This window comes from Poecilia latipinna, unplaced genomic scaffold, assembly GCF_001443285.1.
Source record: "Poecilia latipinna isolate Pla-1442-1.1 unplaced genomic scaffold, P_latipinna-1.0 Scaffold242, whole genome shotgun sequence".
NCBI lineage: Eukaryota > Metazoa > Chordata > Actinopteri > Cyprinodontiformes > Poeciliidae > Poecilia > Poecilia latipinna.
In genome coordinates, this window is record NW_015112858.1 from 204,794 (window position 1) to 222,811 (window position 18,018).

At 37.4% G+C, this 18,018-nt stretch overlaps 1 protein-coding gene across 2 annotated transcripts; it reads right to left on the reverse strand.

Moving 5' to 3' along the window:
• Positions 1-2,171: 2,171 nt before the first annotated feature.
• pitpnb (phosphatidylinositol transfer protein, beta) lies at positions 2,172-17,455 on the reverse strand. 2 transcript variants are annotated; one of them, XM_015032471.1, is made up of 12 exons: positions 17,375-17,455; positions 13,260-13,290; positions 12,894-13,039; positions 10,783-10,874; positions 10,560-10,567; positions 8,819-8,893; positions 7,849-7,932; positions 6,076-6,153; positions 5,875-5,979; positions 4,599-4,721; positions 4,323-4,409; positions 2,172-2,442 (listed from the first exon to the last, which is right to left on the reverse strand). In XM_015032471.1, the coding sequence occupies exons 1-11, from the start codon at positions 17,392-17,394 to the stop codon at positions 4,362-4,364; spliced, it is 810 nt and encodes a 269-aa protein (XP_014887957.1). In that variant the 5' UTR covers positions 17,395-17,455; the 3' UTR covers positions 2,172-2,442; positions 4,323-4,361. The 2 variants fall into 2 exon arrangements, with proteins under 2 accessions (XP_014887957.1, XP_014887956.1); XM_015032470.1 differs by lacking the exon at positions 4,323-4,409.
• Between the last annotated feature and the right edge of the window lie 563 nt (positions 17,456-18,018).

An 18,018-nucleotide genomic window follows, 5' to 3' on the forward strand; every position in this document is an offset into this window, starting at 1 on the left:
AATCATCTCATGAAGGAGACAAACAAATCAAACACTGCTCATTTTACATTTTATTTGTTCAAATTTATTAGATATTCTGTTATGCTCCATTGTCTAGACCTTCTGTCACAGCCTGAAAGCTATGAACGAGGAAAAAGGTACTAATTGTTTTACATTCACTACTAATTCCCCTGAATGTTTGCCTTATCAGAAAGAGAAAATTGAATACATTGTGAATCTTTGTCTTTCAAAAACAAAACAAAAAAACAAAACAAAAGAAAAAACAGTAGATTTTGCAAGTGCTTATTCATGATTACAATAAGAAAACAGTATTTTTGGACTCCATTTATCTCTCTTTTTTTTTTTTTCTCCATATATGCTCCAACCCCTTTCCTCCTTACAGTATCCGTTGGCTGGGATAACTCCGCTGGTTCCACTCCCATCATGACCAGACTCCCAGGCTTTTCACTCCTCGTCTCGTAAATCAGAGGTCCAGCTGAGGAGAGTCTGATTGTGAGGGGAAGTCCGCCCCTTTAACTGTCCACCTCGTCTGATGCGCTTCGAGAAACTTGCAAAAAAAGTTGGCGAAAATAAAGTGTTTAAAAACAAAAAAAAAAAAAATTAAAACCAAACATGCAAATCAAGCTTTAGTCAAACCATTTGTCCTCATGTACTGGTGATATCAACATCTATCCCTCTTATGCATGTAGAGCTACACATTCATAAGCATGGATGAGGTACGGTCGGCTCCGCTTTACACACAGGGCTGATTTTACCTGCCGTTAAGAAATCAGAGCGATATTGTAAATTAATAAACCTGACATTGCTAATAGCCCAGTGGCGCTCATATCTACAGTTTGTCCGCTTTATCGGATTTCATAAAGAGCACGCTTACAGTCGAGCTTTCATGTAACTTTGTGACAAAACTCAATTTTAGACACACTTGGACCAGATCGCCAGCCTTAAAGCCACAACACTAACTACATTTTACCCCAAGCTCAAAATAATAATAAAAATACTAAAAAAACAAAACATCTAAACCCCAACCTGCAGATGTGAAAATCTCATGTAACGTAGCCAAAGAAGCGAGCAGGATCGCTTCAAAGCCATTTCCAAACTTAGCCTAAATCAGAATAAAAAAATTTTTTTAGGCTCATTTCCTGGAAACATAAACGCAAATGGAGGGGGAAAAAAAATAAAAAATCCCCAACAAACATGGCGGATCTGCCTGGACCCATTTCTGACATTTGAGAAATTTCTGGTTTTGGATACATAATCATACATATATTTATTTGAAAAAGAAAGAAAAAAAAAAAAAAAAAAAAAAAACCCTAACCCGATTCATGCACACAGCGATGCACACTCACACTTTAGTTTTGCTTTGTTTCGTTGTGGAGGCTGTGCGAGCCGTCCGGTTAAAGCCCTAGCCGTAGGAGAGAAGGCCATGCAGCGACAGCGTGAGGCAAAGTTCAAAAGGCTGGTTTAACCTGGATTTGAAGCTATCCATCTCGATCCCACTCCAAAAAAAACAAAAAAAAACAGACAGTCCTTTAAGAGTGAAGGCAGTTAAAAACACTGACAAGCACACAAACGTTCACGCTGACACAAGTAGAAGGTGCTCCCTTGCACTCTGAACTCAGTAGAACTGAGAAAAGCTGCACTGCAGCTACTACATGCAGCAAAGGGTAAAAAAATAAAAAATACAGATTCCACTGTTTGACAAAAAACATGTGTTTGAATGCGGAGGAAAAATAAATGTTTGATATCATCAAAACCACCTCAAATTTCCAAACAGTGGGAGAAAATATTCCCAGCAAACTGTCAGACAGATGGGACAGCAGGATGAAGCAGAGGAGCGGAAAACAAACGAGCTTTCAGGACAAAACGAAACAAACAGACAGTAGTGAGGGAGAAGTAAAATAGAAACAGTTATATTACAAGACAGGGTAAACGGTCCGACACCTGCTTAAATAAACTGAATTTGTGGTGCGGACCTGTGAAGCTAGAAAACAACATTCTAATTTAAAAGGCTTGGCTTCTGGAGTCATGGTTTACAGACCTGAATAAAAACAAAGCCCATTAGAATCAACTAACAATTACATATCAGGCAATTTTATGTTCTGTGCAAATGTTTTTTTTTGTTGTTTTTTTGTTTTTTTATACATGTATGCAAAAACATTTTTTTTCTTACATTTTCTTATGCTTTTGTGTGTGTGTATGTGTGTGTGTGTCAACTGAGTGAACAGGAGGCTTGTGACGGGGATGGGATCTGTACAGTACTGTTAACCAATCGCATCAAACCCCCCCAATATGTGACACAGGACGAGAAGAGGCGAAGTCGGGGGGCCATTTTCTCAGCGGGATGGGCGCGTCTCTGATGACATCATCATGACAGGGTTTGGTTGATTTTCCTCACTGCTCATGAGCAGCACTGGTGCCTCGAATCGGACCTATTTTACGCAGCTGGAGGTGTGGGAGAGAGAGAGGAGAGAGAAACGGCATTTCTGCAGGTTAACGAAAGCCGACTAGCTGGTTGTGTGCACACTTAAAAGTCAATGCGCATGTTTTGTTAGCAGCGATGCCCATGCAGTCCACTGAAGGAAGCAAATTCAGGTTAGCTTCATTCCTGTTAGGCATGGGCCAGCTACCAGTGTGGAGGAATGGAAAACCACTGGTGTTTTCCTGAAGCTGTTTAAAAAGCTTTCATGTCGCTGCCCCTCCCCAATCTATTGCTGCACATTGTTGGTCAGCTGGCTAAATTAAAAAAAAAAAAAAAGAAAAAAGGAAAAGAAAGGCTACCAATTAGTGTTAATTTAGACCAGGTGTCTGAAACTGTTACAAATCCAAATAGACATTTTGCCTTCAGTCCAACTAAATAAAACTCATTGAATGTTAAATAAAAACGTATAATTTTCGGTTGATATTTACTATAGGAAATTTACTATTTAAAAAAAAAAAAAAAAACATTATTCCCATTTTTAGATTTTAAAACAAATTCAAACTTGAGGATGGATACGTTTTCTTCTACTGGATGTTGATATCAACCGAGTCCCAGAAAATAACTGGGACTTTTTGCATAATTCTGTTGAAAGCGTTCAGTCGAATTATTCCATGAAAAAAGTGGGAAAAACGATTAAAACATGCGTATATCTATATTTAGAAGCAGTTATTTTTTCATTATGAAAGTCTCAAAGAGAGACTGGTGGAAATATTTGAAGTGTTGGATCTACAATCCCATAAAAAAAAGCAGAAATTCATACTTAGTTTATTGTTGAGTAGGTTAGAAAAATAAAAAAAAAAATAAAAAAAACTTTTGGTGATGTTAGATTTTAAAAATGAATTTTTTTTTTACTCCAAAACTTTGGCTGATAGGCATTTTCCAATACCACTAAATTCACCACAAAGCTAAAGTTTTTTCTGGTGGAGGCAGCAGATTGGTTCTGTTTTCCATGGCAACCTGCTTCCATTTAAACACTAATACTAAATTCAGGAGCTATTCATTCTACTTCATTGCTTAAGATTTCATATCAAAATAAAATGTAAAAAAATTGTTACAGATAATATACATTTAAAATATTAATACTCAAAGTTATCATACTTTGTGAATGTCCAACTGGCCCATGCCTAAATCCACCAATTAAAAAACATCAGGAAGAAAAAAACGAGATCAGCGGAAAACAAGATGGGACAAAACTTTATGAGCTGGAAGAAAATATTAGAATGGAAGTGAGAAAGATGTGAACGAACTGCAGACACTAAAACACTGAAAGACATGCAGAACATGACCCTGTTCTTCATATATGGATCCCTCAGTAACGCTAACCAATTACACATCAGAGGCTCCTAATCTGTCCAGTTATATTTAGGATTTCCTGCAAAACATCTCAACCTGATGCTGACATGTTTGTACATGCAAAATAGTTTTGCATCTACCACTTTTAAAGATCAATATCTGAAAAATCTGAACTTAAAAGTCAGCTTTTCTGTTAAATGAATGATTTAAATATGATACTTCACAGTGTCCACATCTAAAGCTTTAAAACATATCTTTCAAGGGATAATTCTTTGGATCTTCAGCAGAGGTTTTTCCAGTTTATTCTCATTTTTTTATGGAAATAACTGCCCTGTTAAAATGTAATTTTCAGACCGGGTTAACACAAACTGGTGGGTCCATGGTAGAAAAACAGGGTTTATTAGTGAAAAGCAGAGCAATGTCAGAGGTAAAACGAAGCACAAACGTCCGGTTGGACAAAAAGTGAAACAGGTGGGCTGGGTGACGGAGTGAGGAAGAGGAGGGAGGTCGGTCCATGCAGCACTGCCACCTCTCCTGGCCACAAACTTACTCAGCCTGCCTCTAGTGTCTGACCTACAGCGCAGCGCCTCTACTCGTCTGTTGCCGTGGTGCCTCGCACGTCACCTTTCTGACGCATCTGATTAGGAAGTAAACGCAGGTTAAGTCAGGAACGCTCACTGTGAAGTGTCGTCTCCTGCAGGCTGCTGAAATTACAACAAAAGTCTAGAAATCCAAGAGAGAAAAACAAACTGGACGTCTGCTTAAGTTGCTGTGACTCATCAGAGAAAGAGGGCAGTGTGTTCTAGTTCAGGTCTGAATGAATTACCTCCTCTAGCTCTTTCTGGGTCTCCTCCTCCATCCGCCGGATGTCCTCCATAGTCAAACCAACCCATTTGTCAATCCAGCAGAACAGCTGACGGTGGAAGTTGGTGAAAATTCGCTTTTCTTGCTGTGGGAAAAGAAAAAAAAAGAAAACAAAAGACAGGACAAACGTGATTTAAATGACAGTTCCTCTTTATGGGCATCTATAAAGCAAGTGGATTGTTGTTCCAGAAGACATTTTTAAAAAATACTTGTAAAAGTATTCATACTGTAACATTTCCACTTATTTTAAACGTGGAACAAAACTGTAGGATGAAATGTAAATGAGGTGAAAGGGTTTTACAAAAACATAAATAATGAAAACTGTGGTTTTCACCATTTTTCCTCAGTCCCAAAATTAAATCATTTTGCTCAGCTAATGCCTGGTTCATATGGCAAGATTTTGAAAGTATCAGCCGATTTCCCAAACCTGAGAGATCCCCCACACACAACGATGTGTGGCATCCAGCAACACACCACACCATAAACTGATTTCACTCACCGACATTCAGCTGTCAGACATGAAATCTCGCAAAACCTCTCGAGCTCAAACGTGACTTTGGAGTAAACAAAGATGGTCGACTGGGAAGAAGCAACGGTGATAGTTTGTGGACAATATTTATTTCTAGAAATGGACCTCCAAAAGCAGGACGTGGACTACAGCGCAGGGCATTCTGGGTAAATACAACCAAAACAAACACAAGTCTAGAGCTAGTGAGAGAAATAGTTTGTGGTCTTTTACCAAAGATGAGAAATATCCTACAGCCGCTGAAATCAGACGCCACTCCATTTTTGTTTGCATTTTGTGAAAAGGGAAGTTGAGCTCCTTTCTTCTTCAGAGGTTTTTGTGCAATTTCCTTCAGTGGTTCTTGATGCAGCGCCACCATAGGCGAGGAGGGGAACAGGTTCTCCAAAGGGTTTGACACAGAGCATTGTGAAAGAGAACCACAGCAGATGAAAATGCAACAAATGTAGCAATTTTGGTCCCAAATTGAAGTGAGTCTACCGGACTATGGGATGTGAAAACACCCTTAAATCAGAGCGGTACCGACATCATTCTGAACAGACCAGATCTCTCTTTACACAGCAGGAATATCTCTTTAGAGCCATCCTGATAATCTGGGCATCTTTAAGAAATTCTGAAGGGGAAAATCGGCAGGAAAATCTCACCGTGTGAACTAGGGGTAGCCTGAAACATAAAGAAGTCTTGAGCATGTGTGATAAAGAGCAGTGTATGGTACCCTATGGATGAAGTTTTCCACTTTGGTCTGCAGACCCCACCATCTGAACTTGACAGTGACCAGTTTATAAGCACACATGTAAGGACAATCTGGCTTCAGCTCGTTCTGGAGGGACACATCAGCGGAAAACAGAGGTGATCAATAACAGCTGTCACCAGGCCATAAACAAACACGATGGGGCTCGTTGTTCATGGCAGGCACCTTCCAGTCGGAACCCAGCGGTCCTCTGCCCGTCTTCGGGGAGTGGAAAAGGGCGGGATCTTCTTCTGGCTTGTAGTCCTAAAAGAAAAAGAACTAAAATGTTCAAATTCTTGCTGCAGACAAATTAAAAATGCAGGCAGAAAACACAGACAGTGTTTTTTTGTTTTATGGACGACAGCTTGTGAAAGCAAAGCATTGTGATGAAGAAAGGAAATGGTTTGTGTCACTGCAGCTTTAAAAGGTTGACCTTTCCAGGAAGAGAATCCTGTCTACAGAGTAAATACAGCAAGGAAAAGTCAAGCGCAGTCAGACCATCTAATTATTCCCAAATTAGTATGAAGTTTGACAAGCCCAGTGAAATTTGAAAATGTATGAATCTCCATTTCATTTTTTTACTCCAACCCCATCCAAGGTCTTGGTTCTGCTTTAGTCTGTCAGCTCTGCTGTAAAAAGTAGGTGAATACTGGGAACAGATGGACATTTAAGTTTAGCTGCGTCCAACAAGCTGATCCACTTAAGTCATTACTGTATAAGAACCAATGTAAGAAAGGCAGGGCCAGTAGAGACGCATCTGCAGTGAAATGTCTTATCAAACCCCACTCGATTTTAAACAACCACTGTTCAGCAATGATCAATCAGAATAAGGCCTTTCAAACGGGGAACTTTTCTCTCCACTCAGTGCAACAAAACTACTTATTATTCTGTTGGCTAATTTTAGAGAAAAAAAACAAAAAACGTTATGAATTGGTGTTTAAGGCAGATCATAAGAGGGCAAGTTTTTTATACGTTACCAGGCCAACAAAGCTGCTATTGAAGTTTTGTATAAAAGTAGTTCTGTGTGAAAGACCAAGTTATTTTCTCGCACGACCAAAAGACAATAGATAACACTCAAGAAAATGTTTTCCTCTTTAAAAAAAAAAAAAAAAAAAAAATCATGCCAGATTCTTGATCAAGTTTTAACTTCATATCAACCATCTCCCCCCAGAAATCAATAAGTATGGTGTCTACATATCAAAATATAATTGAATGCAATTGTTGTGCACAACAGCTCTGCTTGATGTGGTGAAGTACAGCAGATTTGATATTAGGCAAGTTTTAAAAATGTGCATTCACAAACCTCTGACTCTGGCCATTTAAAGTGCTTTACACTCTGGCAACAACAGAATAATAAGCAGAATAACTTAATTGATAGATATTAAAAACTTAAACTCTGACAGGAATTTAATGAATTCCTTTTTAGTGAAATCATATATTAAAATCTAAGCAGAATGAAGAGATAAGTTATTAAATTGTGCAGTTGCTTTTTCATGCTATTGAATAGACTGTTGTTTTGTGTCCAACCTGCACAGGCTGACAGGTTGTGATTGGATCTTGAATGTCCAATCAAGCCTTGAGTAACATTTGCCCTAAGTGACTGGGTCAATCATTAATTAGACCAAAAGTAAAGCTCAGTGTTTCACCAAGCAGTAACCTTGTTAGATTGTTTTGTTGTTCCAATAGAAACTTTTAACATTTCTATTGTCATTTGAAGAGTTTTCTAGTTACTATTCTTCTTAATCCAGAACTCTGGTATAAAATCATCCATTTCTTTTCTCAATCCAAAACACCCAACATGAACCCAAAGAAGCTCTTCACCTTGAATTAGGCTAACAAACTAATCAGAAGTTGGTCAATTAAAATATTCTTCAAATTTAATATTCTTTAAATTTATTTCCTTTTTTTCACTTCAGAGGTTTAACTGAACCCTGACGTATCAGAAGCAGTCCGACTCACCCCAGGGGCCACTTCTTCTTTGTCTGCAATATCTATGCGCACTACGTCTACGGTCCTCCATGTTTCCTCATCCAGGTCGTGCACCTAAAACAAAAACAACTACTTCATCAAAATGCAACCAGGATGTCAGGAATAGACGAGATCGTTCCCTATCCCAAGGCTTAAAAATGATAGACCTGGAAGTATGCAATATGCTTAACATGGTCTGCTTCTGTCAGTTCATCTCACAAAGAATTATTACGACTGTTTTCTTTTACAGAAGGAAAACAGATGTTTCTTTTAGATGCTCCATGTGGGCCGTGCTTAACTCCTGCATCACCACAGCACCCCACATATTAGACTTTTAAGGGTTGCTATAGGCCTAAAGTTAGAAAAACAAAATAACACCCCTGGGGCTCCATAAGAGTCACTACATAACACCTGATTCAGAGCGACCGTTGATGGGTGTGGTCTGTGAATCCCAGGTGACTACATAGCCACTTGGTCTGACTGATTTACAGAATGAAGCCACAGAAACCAGGCTAGTCTTCCTCTATAGACCAGCTAATAAAGTCCTTAAAAGTCCTGATTGGGGTAAAACTCAGGCAGACTTGGGGATCTTAGAACCTGTTGGATGGAGAGCTGGTCAAATGTTAGCCTCTCTGAGTAGGGAGGCAGGAGGGGAGCAGTTTGGGACTAAAATAAAAAAAAGTGTATTTCGTTTGGGAATTCCAATCTCTTGTAAAGTAAAGCTAATTCTTGTTGACACAAGTGGTGCTGCAAAGGTTGTCTGGATGCAAATTAATGAAAATATTTATATTTTAACTATTGGGATGAGTTTCTACACAGGGTGTGTGTTTAAAAACGGAGTAAGACTCATGAAACAAAAAGACACTAGAAGTTTCAAGGCAGCAATACTTGATGGCGCATTATGGAGTAATATACAATCCACTGTTTATACATTCACAATCCTGATTAATTCCTTACTTACGTTTTCTATTGTTCCCATGTCGGGTTTGTGCCACGTCTCAATCTTTATCATGAAGTCGTCTTTCATGTACTCATTCTGAGAAAGCAGAACAGAAAACAGATTCAGTCGGCGCGTAATGCGTCGGTCTATAATCAGACGGACCGTGCCCCATGGTGACCAGCGGAGCTCATCTCAGAACGGAGGGTTAGCTAAACAAAATGAATGGAGGGTCGTGAGGGACACACTTAAAGCCCACAGTTTAATCCAATTAGCAAAGCAGACTTTGGACTGAAAGTACAGTAGTGATGTTGCATCGCTCAACTCTGATCCATTTTAAACCTCAGCAGCAGTTGTTAGCTTGCAGGGAACTGGAACGCTGGCCAATGAGTAACGCTTGTAAAATGGAGTTGGACATGGTTATGTTAAATAACAATGGAAACAAATATCTGGGGTTGTATGGATCATTTCAAGAGGTAGAAATAATGGCAATAAATATTTTAAAATAAAAATCAAACAGTGCTTGATTAAGAGTTCCTACACATAAAACGGATGTAATACCATTTATTTTAGTTATGCTGCTGCTCCAGCAACAGTTTTGGTAGGTCTGCTGTTGTGCTGACATCTTTTGGTTTTCAGGCCATGGATTGAACAGAGCTGTGATGTATTCAAACCCTGGCACTTCGTTTTAGAACCTGACCCTGATTCTCCACCACCGTCTCCCTGATCTGTCTGCTCTGCTCCTCACTCTCTATGATGCTCCTTGTACCTGAATGTTCTGACATTAACTCTTCCAGAAATAGGAATAGTGGATTAAATCACAACTATTATCACAACAGCAAAGTCGGCAATTTTGAAACTTCGAAGGATTTGATAGAATATATGGTTTATTTTAAGCTCCAGTAATATACTTTCACTACCCTCACTGGAAATACTTTAAGTATGGCTTTAATGGAAGCTAAAGCTAAAGCTCACAAATAGCATTCTGGTTATTGTGATTGCTTTCAGCAAGTCAAATTTAAGACTTTTTAAGACCTTTTCAATGTCACCTTAAATGAAATTTAAGACCTGGAAAATTTAAATATAGGTGATAGTTGGGGAATCCTGCTGTATTACAGTCAAACATAACAAGTGTATCCCACACTGAGATACATTCAAGTTTTGTTTCTGTGTAAAATTACATATTAGAGAATATATGACACATAGTCCTGCTAAAAGAAAATTTAATGTAAATAAGACAGACTTACATTTTTTTTGTTACTTTAGTTCCCAAGTTATTCTACTCTATAATTTATTACTAATCTATTAATTAGGTAACTTCTAAAGGTCATTGGTAAAACTGTATTTTATTTAGCAGCATTAGAGTAAAGTGAACTCAGTAGAAATTAATGCTGGTTTTCATGGTATATTTATATTGTATATAAAAAACTTTCACTTTGTAATTATGTATGAAGATTAGCTTTTACGCTAATATTTTAAACCCAAACAACATACATTGAAGTTGGATAGTTTTGATGTTACAAAAATTGAGAAATTAGTTATGCTGCTAATTTCTCAGCATGCTAACTTTTTCAATGTGACGTCATTTAATTTCACCTGAAATCCCTTGTTCACCTGAAACTTTTCACAGCAACTCTATCAAAACAAAATGAAAGGTTCTTCTAGTCTAAAGTGATCAGAAACCCATTCTATTTTCCTCAGAGATGAGATTCAACAAATTGTGAACAGGATCAATAAAATCTTTATGAAAAGATTGTAAACTCACCGTCACAACTGAACAGCAAGGAGGGAAAGGCAGAAAGAAGGAAGAGATAAAAAAATATCATTAGTAAAAAAACAAAACAAAAAAAACAAAACAAACGCGAAAAACAACAGGGTTTCAGGATATGCAAACAAACAAGTCCATTACTACACCATTGTCATTATTATTATTACACTATGAAGGTGGAGCGTAACCATGAGTTTGTTTCTGTTCAGTGTGAACTCACTAGTGCGGCAGTATGGGTAAGCGTTCCAAGCTTTTTCGTGAAAAACTAATGCTCCCTCTGGTGCAATCATCTTCACATACCCAGGAACTTTACTGCAGTCAGAGAGACACAAAGAACATTTTTACACAAATAAGACATGTAAATTCATAAATATTATAGTGGGTAGTTTGTAACAGCCTCTAGTCTATTTTATTATTGTCAACAACTTCTAATGCAATCATTAGTGTTAAAGTCTAATCGCTAAGCCAAGCAGGAGGAACACAGATCAGAGCTGTGATTCTTCAGGAAGACTTGAATAAAAAAAAAAATAGCTTTTCAATCTGAATTTATTCACATTTTATCTTAAATAGATGTGAAGGTTGTTCTCTCACTAAAGTGAACATTTTTTTTCCCACTCACAGATTTATGCAGCTGTTCATGACACCCTTTCAGAGGTTTGTGTAAAGATCAGCTGCACAGTGCACCATTAGGTTTGGTGTTAGACATGACTTGTTAAGACTTAACTAGATAAAGTGTGTGTTGTCATTTTCCACATGTTACTCCTTCCTTCTGTTCATGCACTAGTTTTCTGCTTTTGCTTTGAAAGTATTCAGGCATGTTGCTGAACTCATCCTGGGTTCTGTTGTAAACTACACTGTGAAAAGCTCGGGCCACCAAATGTAGATTAGAGTCCTGCAGAACACATCTGTCATAAAACCTTACAAACACAGCACAGACTAGATGTTTGGCTGACTGAACATTTAAGGAATGCTGGAAATGCAATTAGCAACCACACCAGTCAACAGAAAGACACAAACGCAGGTTTAAACATGAATCTTGATGGATTCGTTTCTCACACGTTCCAGGTTCTGTTAGTGTGCAGCAAAAAGGATAACAGAGCTGTCTAAGTGTCAAACAGAGCAGCTGGATTATGGAAAATTCTAATTATTTTGGTAAATGTTGAAAAATACTATTATTTACTGGAATTAATACAGGAGTTTTCAAAAACACTGCATGTATTGCACCCAAACTAATGAACAAAAACCCTAGGGCCTGTGGAAATCTCTTCATTTTATTTCAAATTTCATCTTGTTTCTATTTGTATTTCTCTATTTTCCATGTTTTGGGTGAGGCAGGGTGCACCCTGGACTGGTTTCCAGGGCAACACCAGGTAGTCACGTTTCTGGACTGTGGGAGGAAACCGGAGTGCCAGGAGGGAACCCCTGAATGCGCAGGGAGAACATGCAGGAAGACGGCAGGCTGGACCTGAAAGAACTAATCAGGGCTCCACTTAAAACATTTAATTAATATTGAAAAGGCTGTGAGGAGCAGAACAGTCAGACGTTGTCTTTTCATTGGGAATGTGAGAGTAAAGAAAAAGTCAAAGCTTGTTAATCACCCACTTATGAAAAAATAAAATAAAATCAGCAATATTCTTGGGTTTTTTATATAGCAAATTCCATTTTATTGAGGAAATTCCTAAATTCCCAGTGCTTTTTCCAGAGAGCCTTAGGACAGAACATGAAAAATTATTCTAATAATGATGTTTTTGTTTGTTGTTTTTAAGATTGATAATTATTGAGAGTCGAAACTGGAATACAAACTCAGATTAATTGCACACCTAATGTCAAGCATCTTAAACCAATTTTAGGTATTTCATATTGGCCTACAGAATTTGCCAACTCAGAATGGGTTCAGTGATAAACATGAAATCCGTACAAATGAAAAAACAAAAACAACATAACCAAGTGGTGTCACAACAACAATGGAAATGTTTAGCATGTAGTATGGATATTTTAACTTGAAACCTTTTTTTGTTGTTGCTTATTCTCATTTTCTCGGTTGACACTTCTGTAAATTTTGTTCGCACAAATTGGTGAATAAAAAATAATTTAAAAAAAGCAACAAAAAAAAAAAGACATGAAACTCCTTTAGCGCCTTCATGGCCTTAAGAATTTAAAAAGCTCTGACAAACCAAGGACTGATAAAACCTCAACACCAACTTTTCCTCAACACATTTAAATTGTTCAGAGCTAAAAAAGAAGTTAGTGTTTAATGATATGTCAAGACCCATAGGTAGTTTTTCTGATTTTCAATACTTAACAGAGCAATTACACAAAAACAAGACTTACCTCTTTAGATGATATATTTTGTGTGTATATTGTCCCTTCTCTCCTTCCTTCTCGTACGGTTCATTTTTCAGAACTTCGATTCCTTCTCCTCCTCCCGTCTCATTCTTGCTAGCCTCAGCCACAGAGTACAGTTGCCCTACTTGATACTGTAGGAAAAAAATTAAATAAAAGCAGAGTGATAATGCAAATGTCACAAATCCTTACAAAGTAGAACAAAAAGAAAAGATTAAGCAGAGAAGCAGCAGTTCCACTAAAAGACACCAGAGGCTGTAAGTTACTGGACAAAATGTTTTGACTCAAATTAAGTATTTAGTACCAAAAAAAAAAAAAATTAAGAAAAAAACACGAAAAGACAATATCACTCACCTCTTCGACAGAGACCGGCAACACGACACGGCTGGGAAGGAAAACAGGGAAGATGTAGAAAAACTGATGTTAGACACAACCAAAACAATGAGAAGTCACAAAACTCAGGAAAGGAGCGATAGAAGTGAGCCTGTCGCAATAAATAAATTTCAACAAGATGCATCATTTCTGTTTACATGATTGTTTTTCTCTTTCTACCAAAGACTGGATGATAAAAGTCTTCAGTATCAACCAGCCTCCTGTTTTAAGGGCAATTTTGATTGCAGAGTTCAGTATGCATTTTATTATTATTTTTTGTTTTGTTTGGTTGTTCTCTAAATGCATTTTGAATATTTAGAATGTCTTCCAGAAATGACTCCCCCCTCCCAATTGATGAGGTGTATTTTGCCATAAACAAATTACTTGAAATTGGTCTCAAAAACATTATTTACTGTAATAACTTCTAGGAGAATTTATCGTCCAGCAACATAAGACAGGTCTAGTTATAAGTTGATTAAACATATTGTTTTAAAAAGATTCTGTCATACTGTTCCTAAAGTCTTTTTCATTGAATTTTATTTTCTAGCCATCTAAAGCTAAATTCATGTAAGAAAACTCCTCTTTTTAAAGGTGCAGGCTCTGTTCTGGTGTCACTGGGTTTTTTTTGGGGGGGTGGAGGGGTTCAGTTGCTCAGCAATATTTTGAAGGCGTGTCTACTGCTTACATATCGCAACTTAAGCATGGCATTCGTGAAGCGAGAACCTTGTGGTGGTAAAAGTGTTGTGCTGTGCCTCCCACCTACTGCACACTTGCCAATTTGGCTCCTTGACAAGCTGCTCTGCTGCCTCAAAGGACTCATCAAATTCAACCCACTGTTCTGACTTTGTGCTTTGGCACAAAACGCAGGAGCGCCATGAGAAGAAAGCATCAGGAATGCCACATGGATAAAAAAAAAAGCCTTTATACAACATGAATATGAATTATGTTTTTGAAGCATATTTCAGTTTCTATAGAGCTTTTCTATAGAAAAAGCTCTATAGCTTTTTCTTAGCTTAGCTGTGCTTAGCTAAGATGCTAAACACAGCTTAAATGTCTACTGAGATAATTTTGGCTTTTACATAATGTGACATTGCCTCTTATTAGAACATGAATATTGACAGTCTGGGCCAGATATTAGAAAGGGCGCACAAGGGCAGTAGCCCTGGGCGCCAATTTTTTTGGGGGGAAACAAAGACTATTTTTTAAATGAATGAATGTTTTGCACTGTACTTTATATAAAACTTAAGTCAGTGTCAGATGAATTGTAGCAATAGTTTGGGATTCTCATAAACATAAATGTAAACAAGTGTTTGAAAATTACAAAGTTATAGTCAATTTTTTTGCGAACAAATTAAGCTACTGCTGTGTTGATGTTTTACACTTACCATGCATCAAGACATAAATATGACGACTAATTAATGTAATGTCACTTGTATAAGTAGAAGAACTTTCCTATGGTAGACAGGACACCAACACTGTCTCCAGCCCATATGCCCTCTTCTTTGTATATCAGACCCTGGAGGCTGCTCACAGCAAGAGAAAGGGATGTTTTTATATTATATATATATATATATATATATATATATATATATATATATATGAAATTCCTAAAGAGATTTTGGACTTGGCTAAAATCAGTATCAAGAAATTGGAAACTAGCCACAAATCTCTGGCTGTTTTTCTGCCACCATAGAGTCAACGCCAAGTCTTTCTTGAGCTACTGCGCAAATTATGAATTTACTTTTTTTTAATGCATGTTTCTTGATAAATATGCCAAGTTTATGGCAATTGAGGCGTTTCAACTTAGAGAAGTGATTCACAGCAAGCAGCTACCTTTTATCGTTTTACCTTCTGTACACACTCAAGTCTATAATGTGATGAATGATGCATCAAAGCCAGATCAGCAACATAAAAAGCCAGACAAATAAAAAATGAGTCAAACAAAAACCACACGAAATGTCTTCGTTTTGCTTCAGTTTGAGAGTCAAAACTTCATAAAAATTTCCTGCTAAAAAGGTTACTATTTCTGACAGCACGCCATGTCTGCTATTCACACCTAGTGTAGACTTTAGACTGGTCTCCTGATAAAGAACTAGCTGTAGTTGCATATCTTCACTGCAGATAGTAGCAAAGCTACACACTATAACCGCTTTGATGTTAGCGTAAACAATGCGTCTTTAAATATAATCACTACAGGGCAAAAATAATTTTTAACTCTCTTGTGAAAATCAACTATTGATCACGCCTCGCATCTGCCTGTGGTTTCATTGATAAATATGCTTTAAAAAACATCTGAAGCAGAATGTGTGTTTGCTCTGACAGACGTTACATTTAGAGGAAAGATATTGGGCAGAATTAAGTTTTTTTTTAACCAAAAGTTCATTTTAGTTTTCATATGAAAGATTTTTCTCAGTTTTCCCATATGTGAAATTCTGAAATAAGATTTTTTTTTTTTCCCCAAATGTATTTTCTAATCAGTCCTTCGTGACTTTTAGTTGTTTTTCGTTTCACTGATGCATTCGGGGGGAGATCATAACATTAGAGTGGTTTGTACTTTTGATTAAATTATGCAGATGAACATGAGTGCAAGGTAAGGAGACCATGCATGAATGGGAAACTTGGAAGTGGATAGATAACATAACTACAAATAAATATTTTATGTTCTGATGTCTTTTTATTGCAGAGAGTAAAACCTTCACTGACCATTGGAAATGACAGCTCTCACAGCAGATGTGTAACATAACTATGAAAACAATCACAGCTTAAGACAGGAAGACAACTGGCTTTAACTGTAATATTCAACATGGTGTCATTTAAATATGTGTTGCTTTTCTGTTGTATAAAAAAGTTACTGTTATGCATTTTTATGTCTAATTTTTGAGTAAATACTGTTACTTCTTACTGGCCCCATTCCCAACTGCAACCAGCACATTTTTAAAAGTTACTGGCAAACTGTGCTATTGAATAAACTGAGGGGAGGGGAAGGGATAGCTTAAAGCACACACATTTACAGTCACAGAATAAAACAAGTGCCATTGTGTCAAGCCTGTCTGACTTACTATTACAGTACGTTCCAGTGTTTAGCATCTAGATTAGTGGTGATGACTGACCTTTTCTCCATACCTCCATTGTTTAAGATTTACATTCAGAGAATCTGGATGAGAAGTCTCAACGAGTTCAGACAAAATCTGGTTTGTGCTCAAAACAACAGGTATATAGCAGGTATGGGCTAGCCACAAAGTAAAGCTTAGGCCTAAAATTTATTAAACTGCGAAAAAACAGGAGAATGACTAAGTAGGATGCAGTAATATATAACAGTCCGAGGGTCTTTACAGTACACTTAAAATCCTAACCATGTTAACCTAGCCGCCCATGACATAAGGCTAACTCTCTGCTAACGCCTGTTAAAGTAACAGCAAAGTAACCCTAAAGCTAACTGAAAGGGCGCAAATACAGTATGAGCGAGGCTAAATGACCCGACAACGTTTTTGTTGAAGTTCCGCCTTGACATTAAGCTTTAATTCAGCTGTTAGGCGTGTAGGGAATTGTCATGCTAGCAGCTAGCCCGGCTGCTGCAGCTAACGGTGCCACCTAGCATTTCTGGTAAATCCGTCAGAGAAGCAGCCTTAATCTGTCACTCACGAGACCACAGCTTAACATTACGGCAATTTAAACATAAGGCTCGTTGCTAACAGGCTACAAGCTCCCAGCACTGGACCCTGCGTAATTAAGTTTGTGTTATTATTTTGGTGTTGTTATCTAACTAAACGTGTAGCGTGGTTGTGGGTAACCAGGGCAGCCTTTTAGCGCAAGCCGTTTCCATTAAGGAGCTAATTATTCCCTCCGCTGGTACAACTTGAAGGCTAACGCTAGCTTGCACTAGCAACGCCTAAAAAAGACCGGTGTGTCCCGTTATCCACGTCCTGATCCACCCTGCTCAAAGCTGCCTTTTCACGCTAACGTGCCCTTAAATACCGACAACGACGGCTTTAAACGACTCACAGGTCTTTAGTTCATGCTAATATGTCAGTACAAAAATGGAAATATCCGGCTTAAAGATGGTAAAATATATCTTTTTAAAAACACTTCAGACTCACTATTCCTTGATGAGCACCATCTTCGTCACCTGGGCTGCGGCTGCGCAGTAGACGATAACTTCTTACTGTGGCAGATCGTTGTGGTATATAATCAAACCACTCATCTGATCATAAAGATGAGATTTATAAAATTAATCTTATGTAAAAAATCTTAATTGAAAGTAAACTAGAGTTATTTTACTTGAAAATTAAACATGAATCTAAAACTTTAAATCGAAATGCACCAGAAAGAAAGTTTCAAATATCTTAAAGTCCATGTAAATTTGAAGTTGTTTCAATATTTAATTGTTAGGTTTGGATATAAGATCAGACATTATTAGTGTACGTCCTATAAATCAAAATGAAAAATGTTTGCTGTTTTGTATCATTTCAAGTGTCTAAACTGTCATCTGAATAGAATAAATATAATTGCTTTTGTCATTTAAGTATATTTGTCTGCAGTCTTGGGTTTGCCGCCTACATTCATTCTCTCTATGATGAAGATTATGGGAATCTATTCCATCATCAAAATTTATCTCCACACATTACAATTACATTTTGTATTTTACAATAGTCAAAATACAAATTCTATTTGAAAATATATGTAAATTGTAGGTACATGAAAATGAATTTTATCCAGTTGCAACTCCCTTTCTGAGATCTAC

Excerpts from the sequence above, each read along its gene's own strand:
- pitpnb (XM_015032470.1), bottom strand. The coding sequence starts at position 17,394 with ATGGTGCTCATCAAGGAATA. Across the intron at positions 13,040-13,259 it reads TGCCGGTCTCTGTCGAAGAG|TATCAAGTAGGGCAACTGTA; the intron begins GTGAGTGATATT and ends TTTTTCCTACAG. Across the intron at positions 7,933-8,818 it reads ACATGGGAACAATAGAAAAC|GTGCACGACCTGGATGAGGA; the intron begins GTAAGTAAGGAA and ends TTTTTGTTTTAG.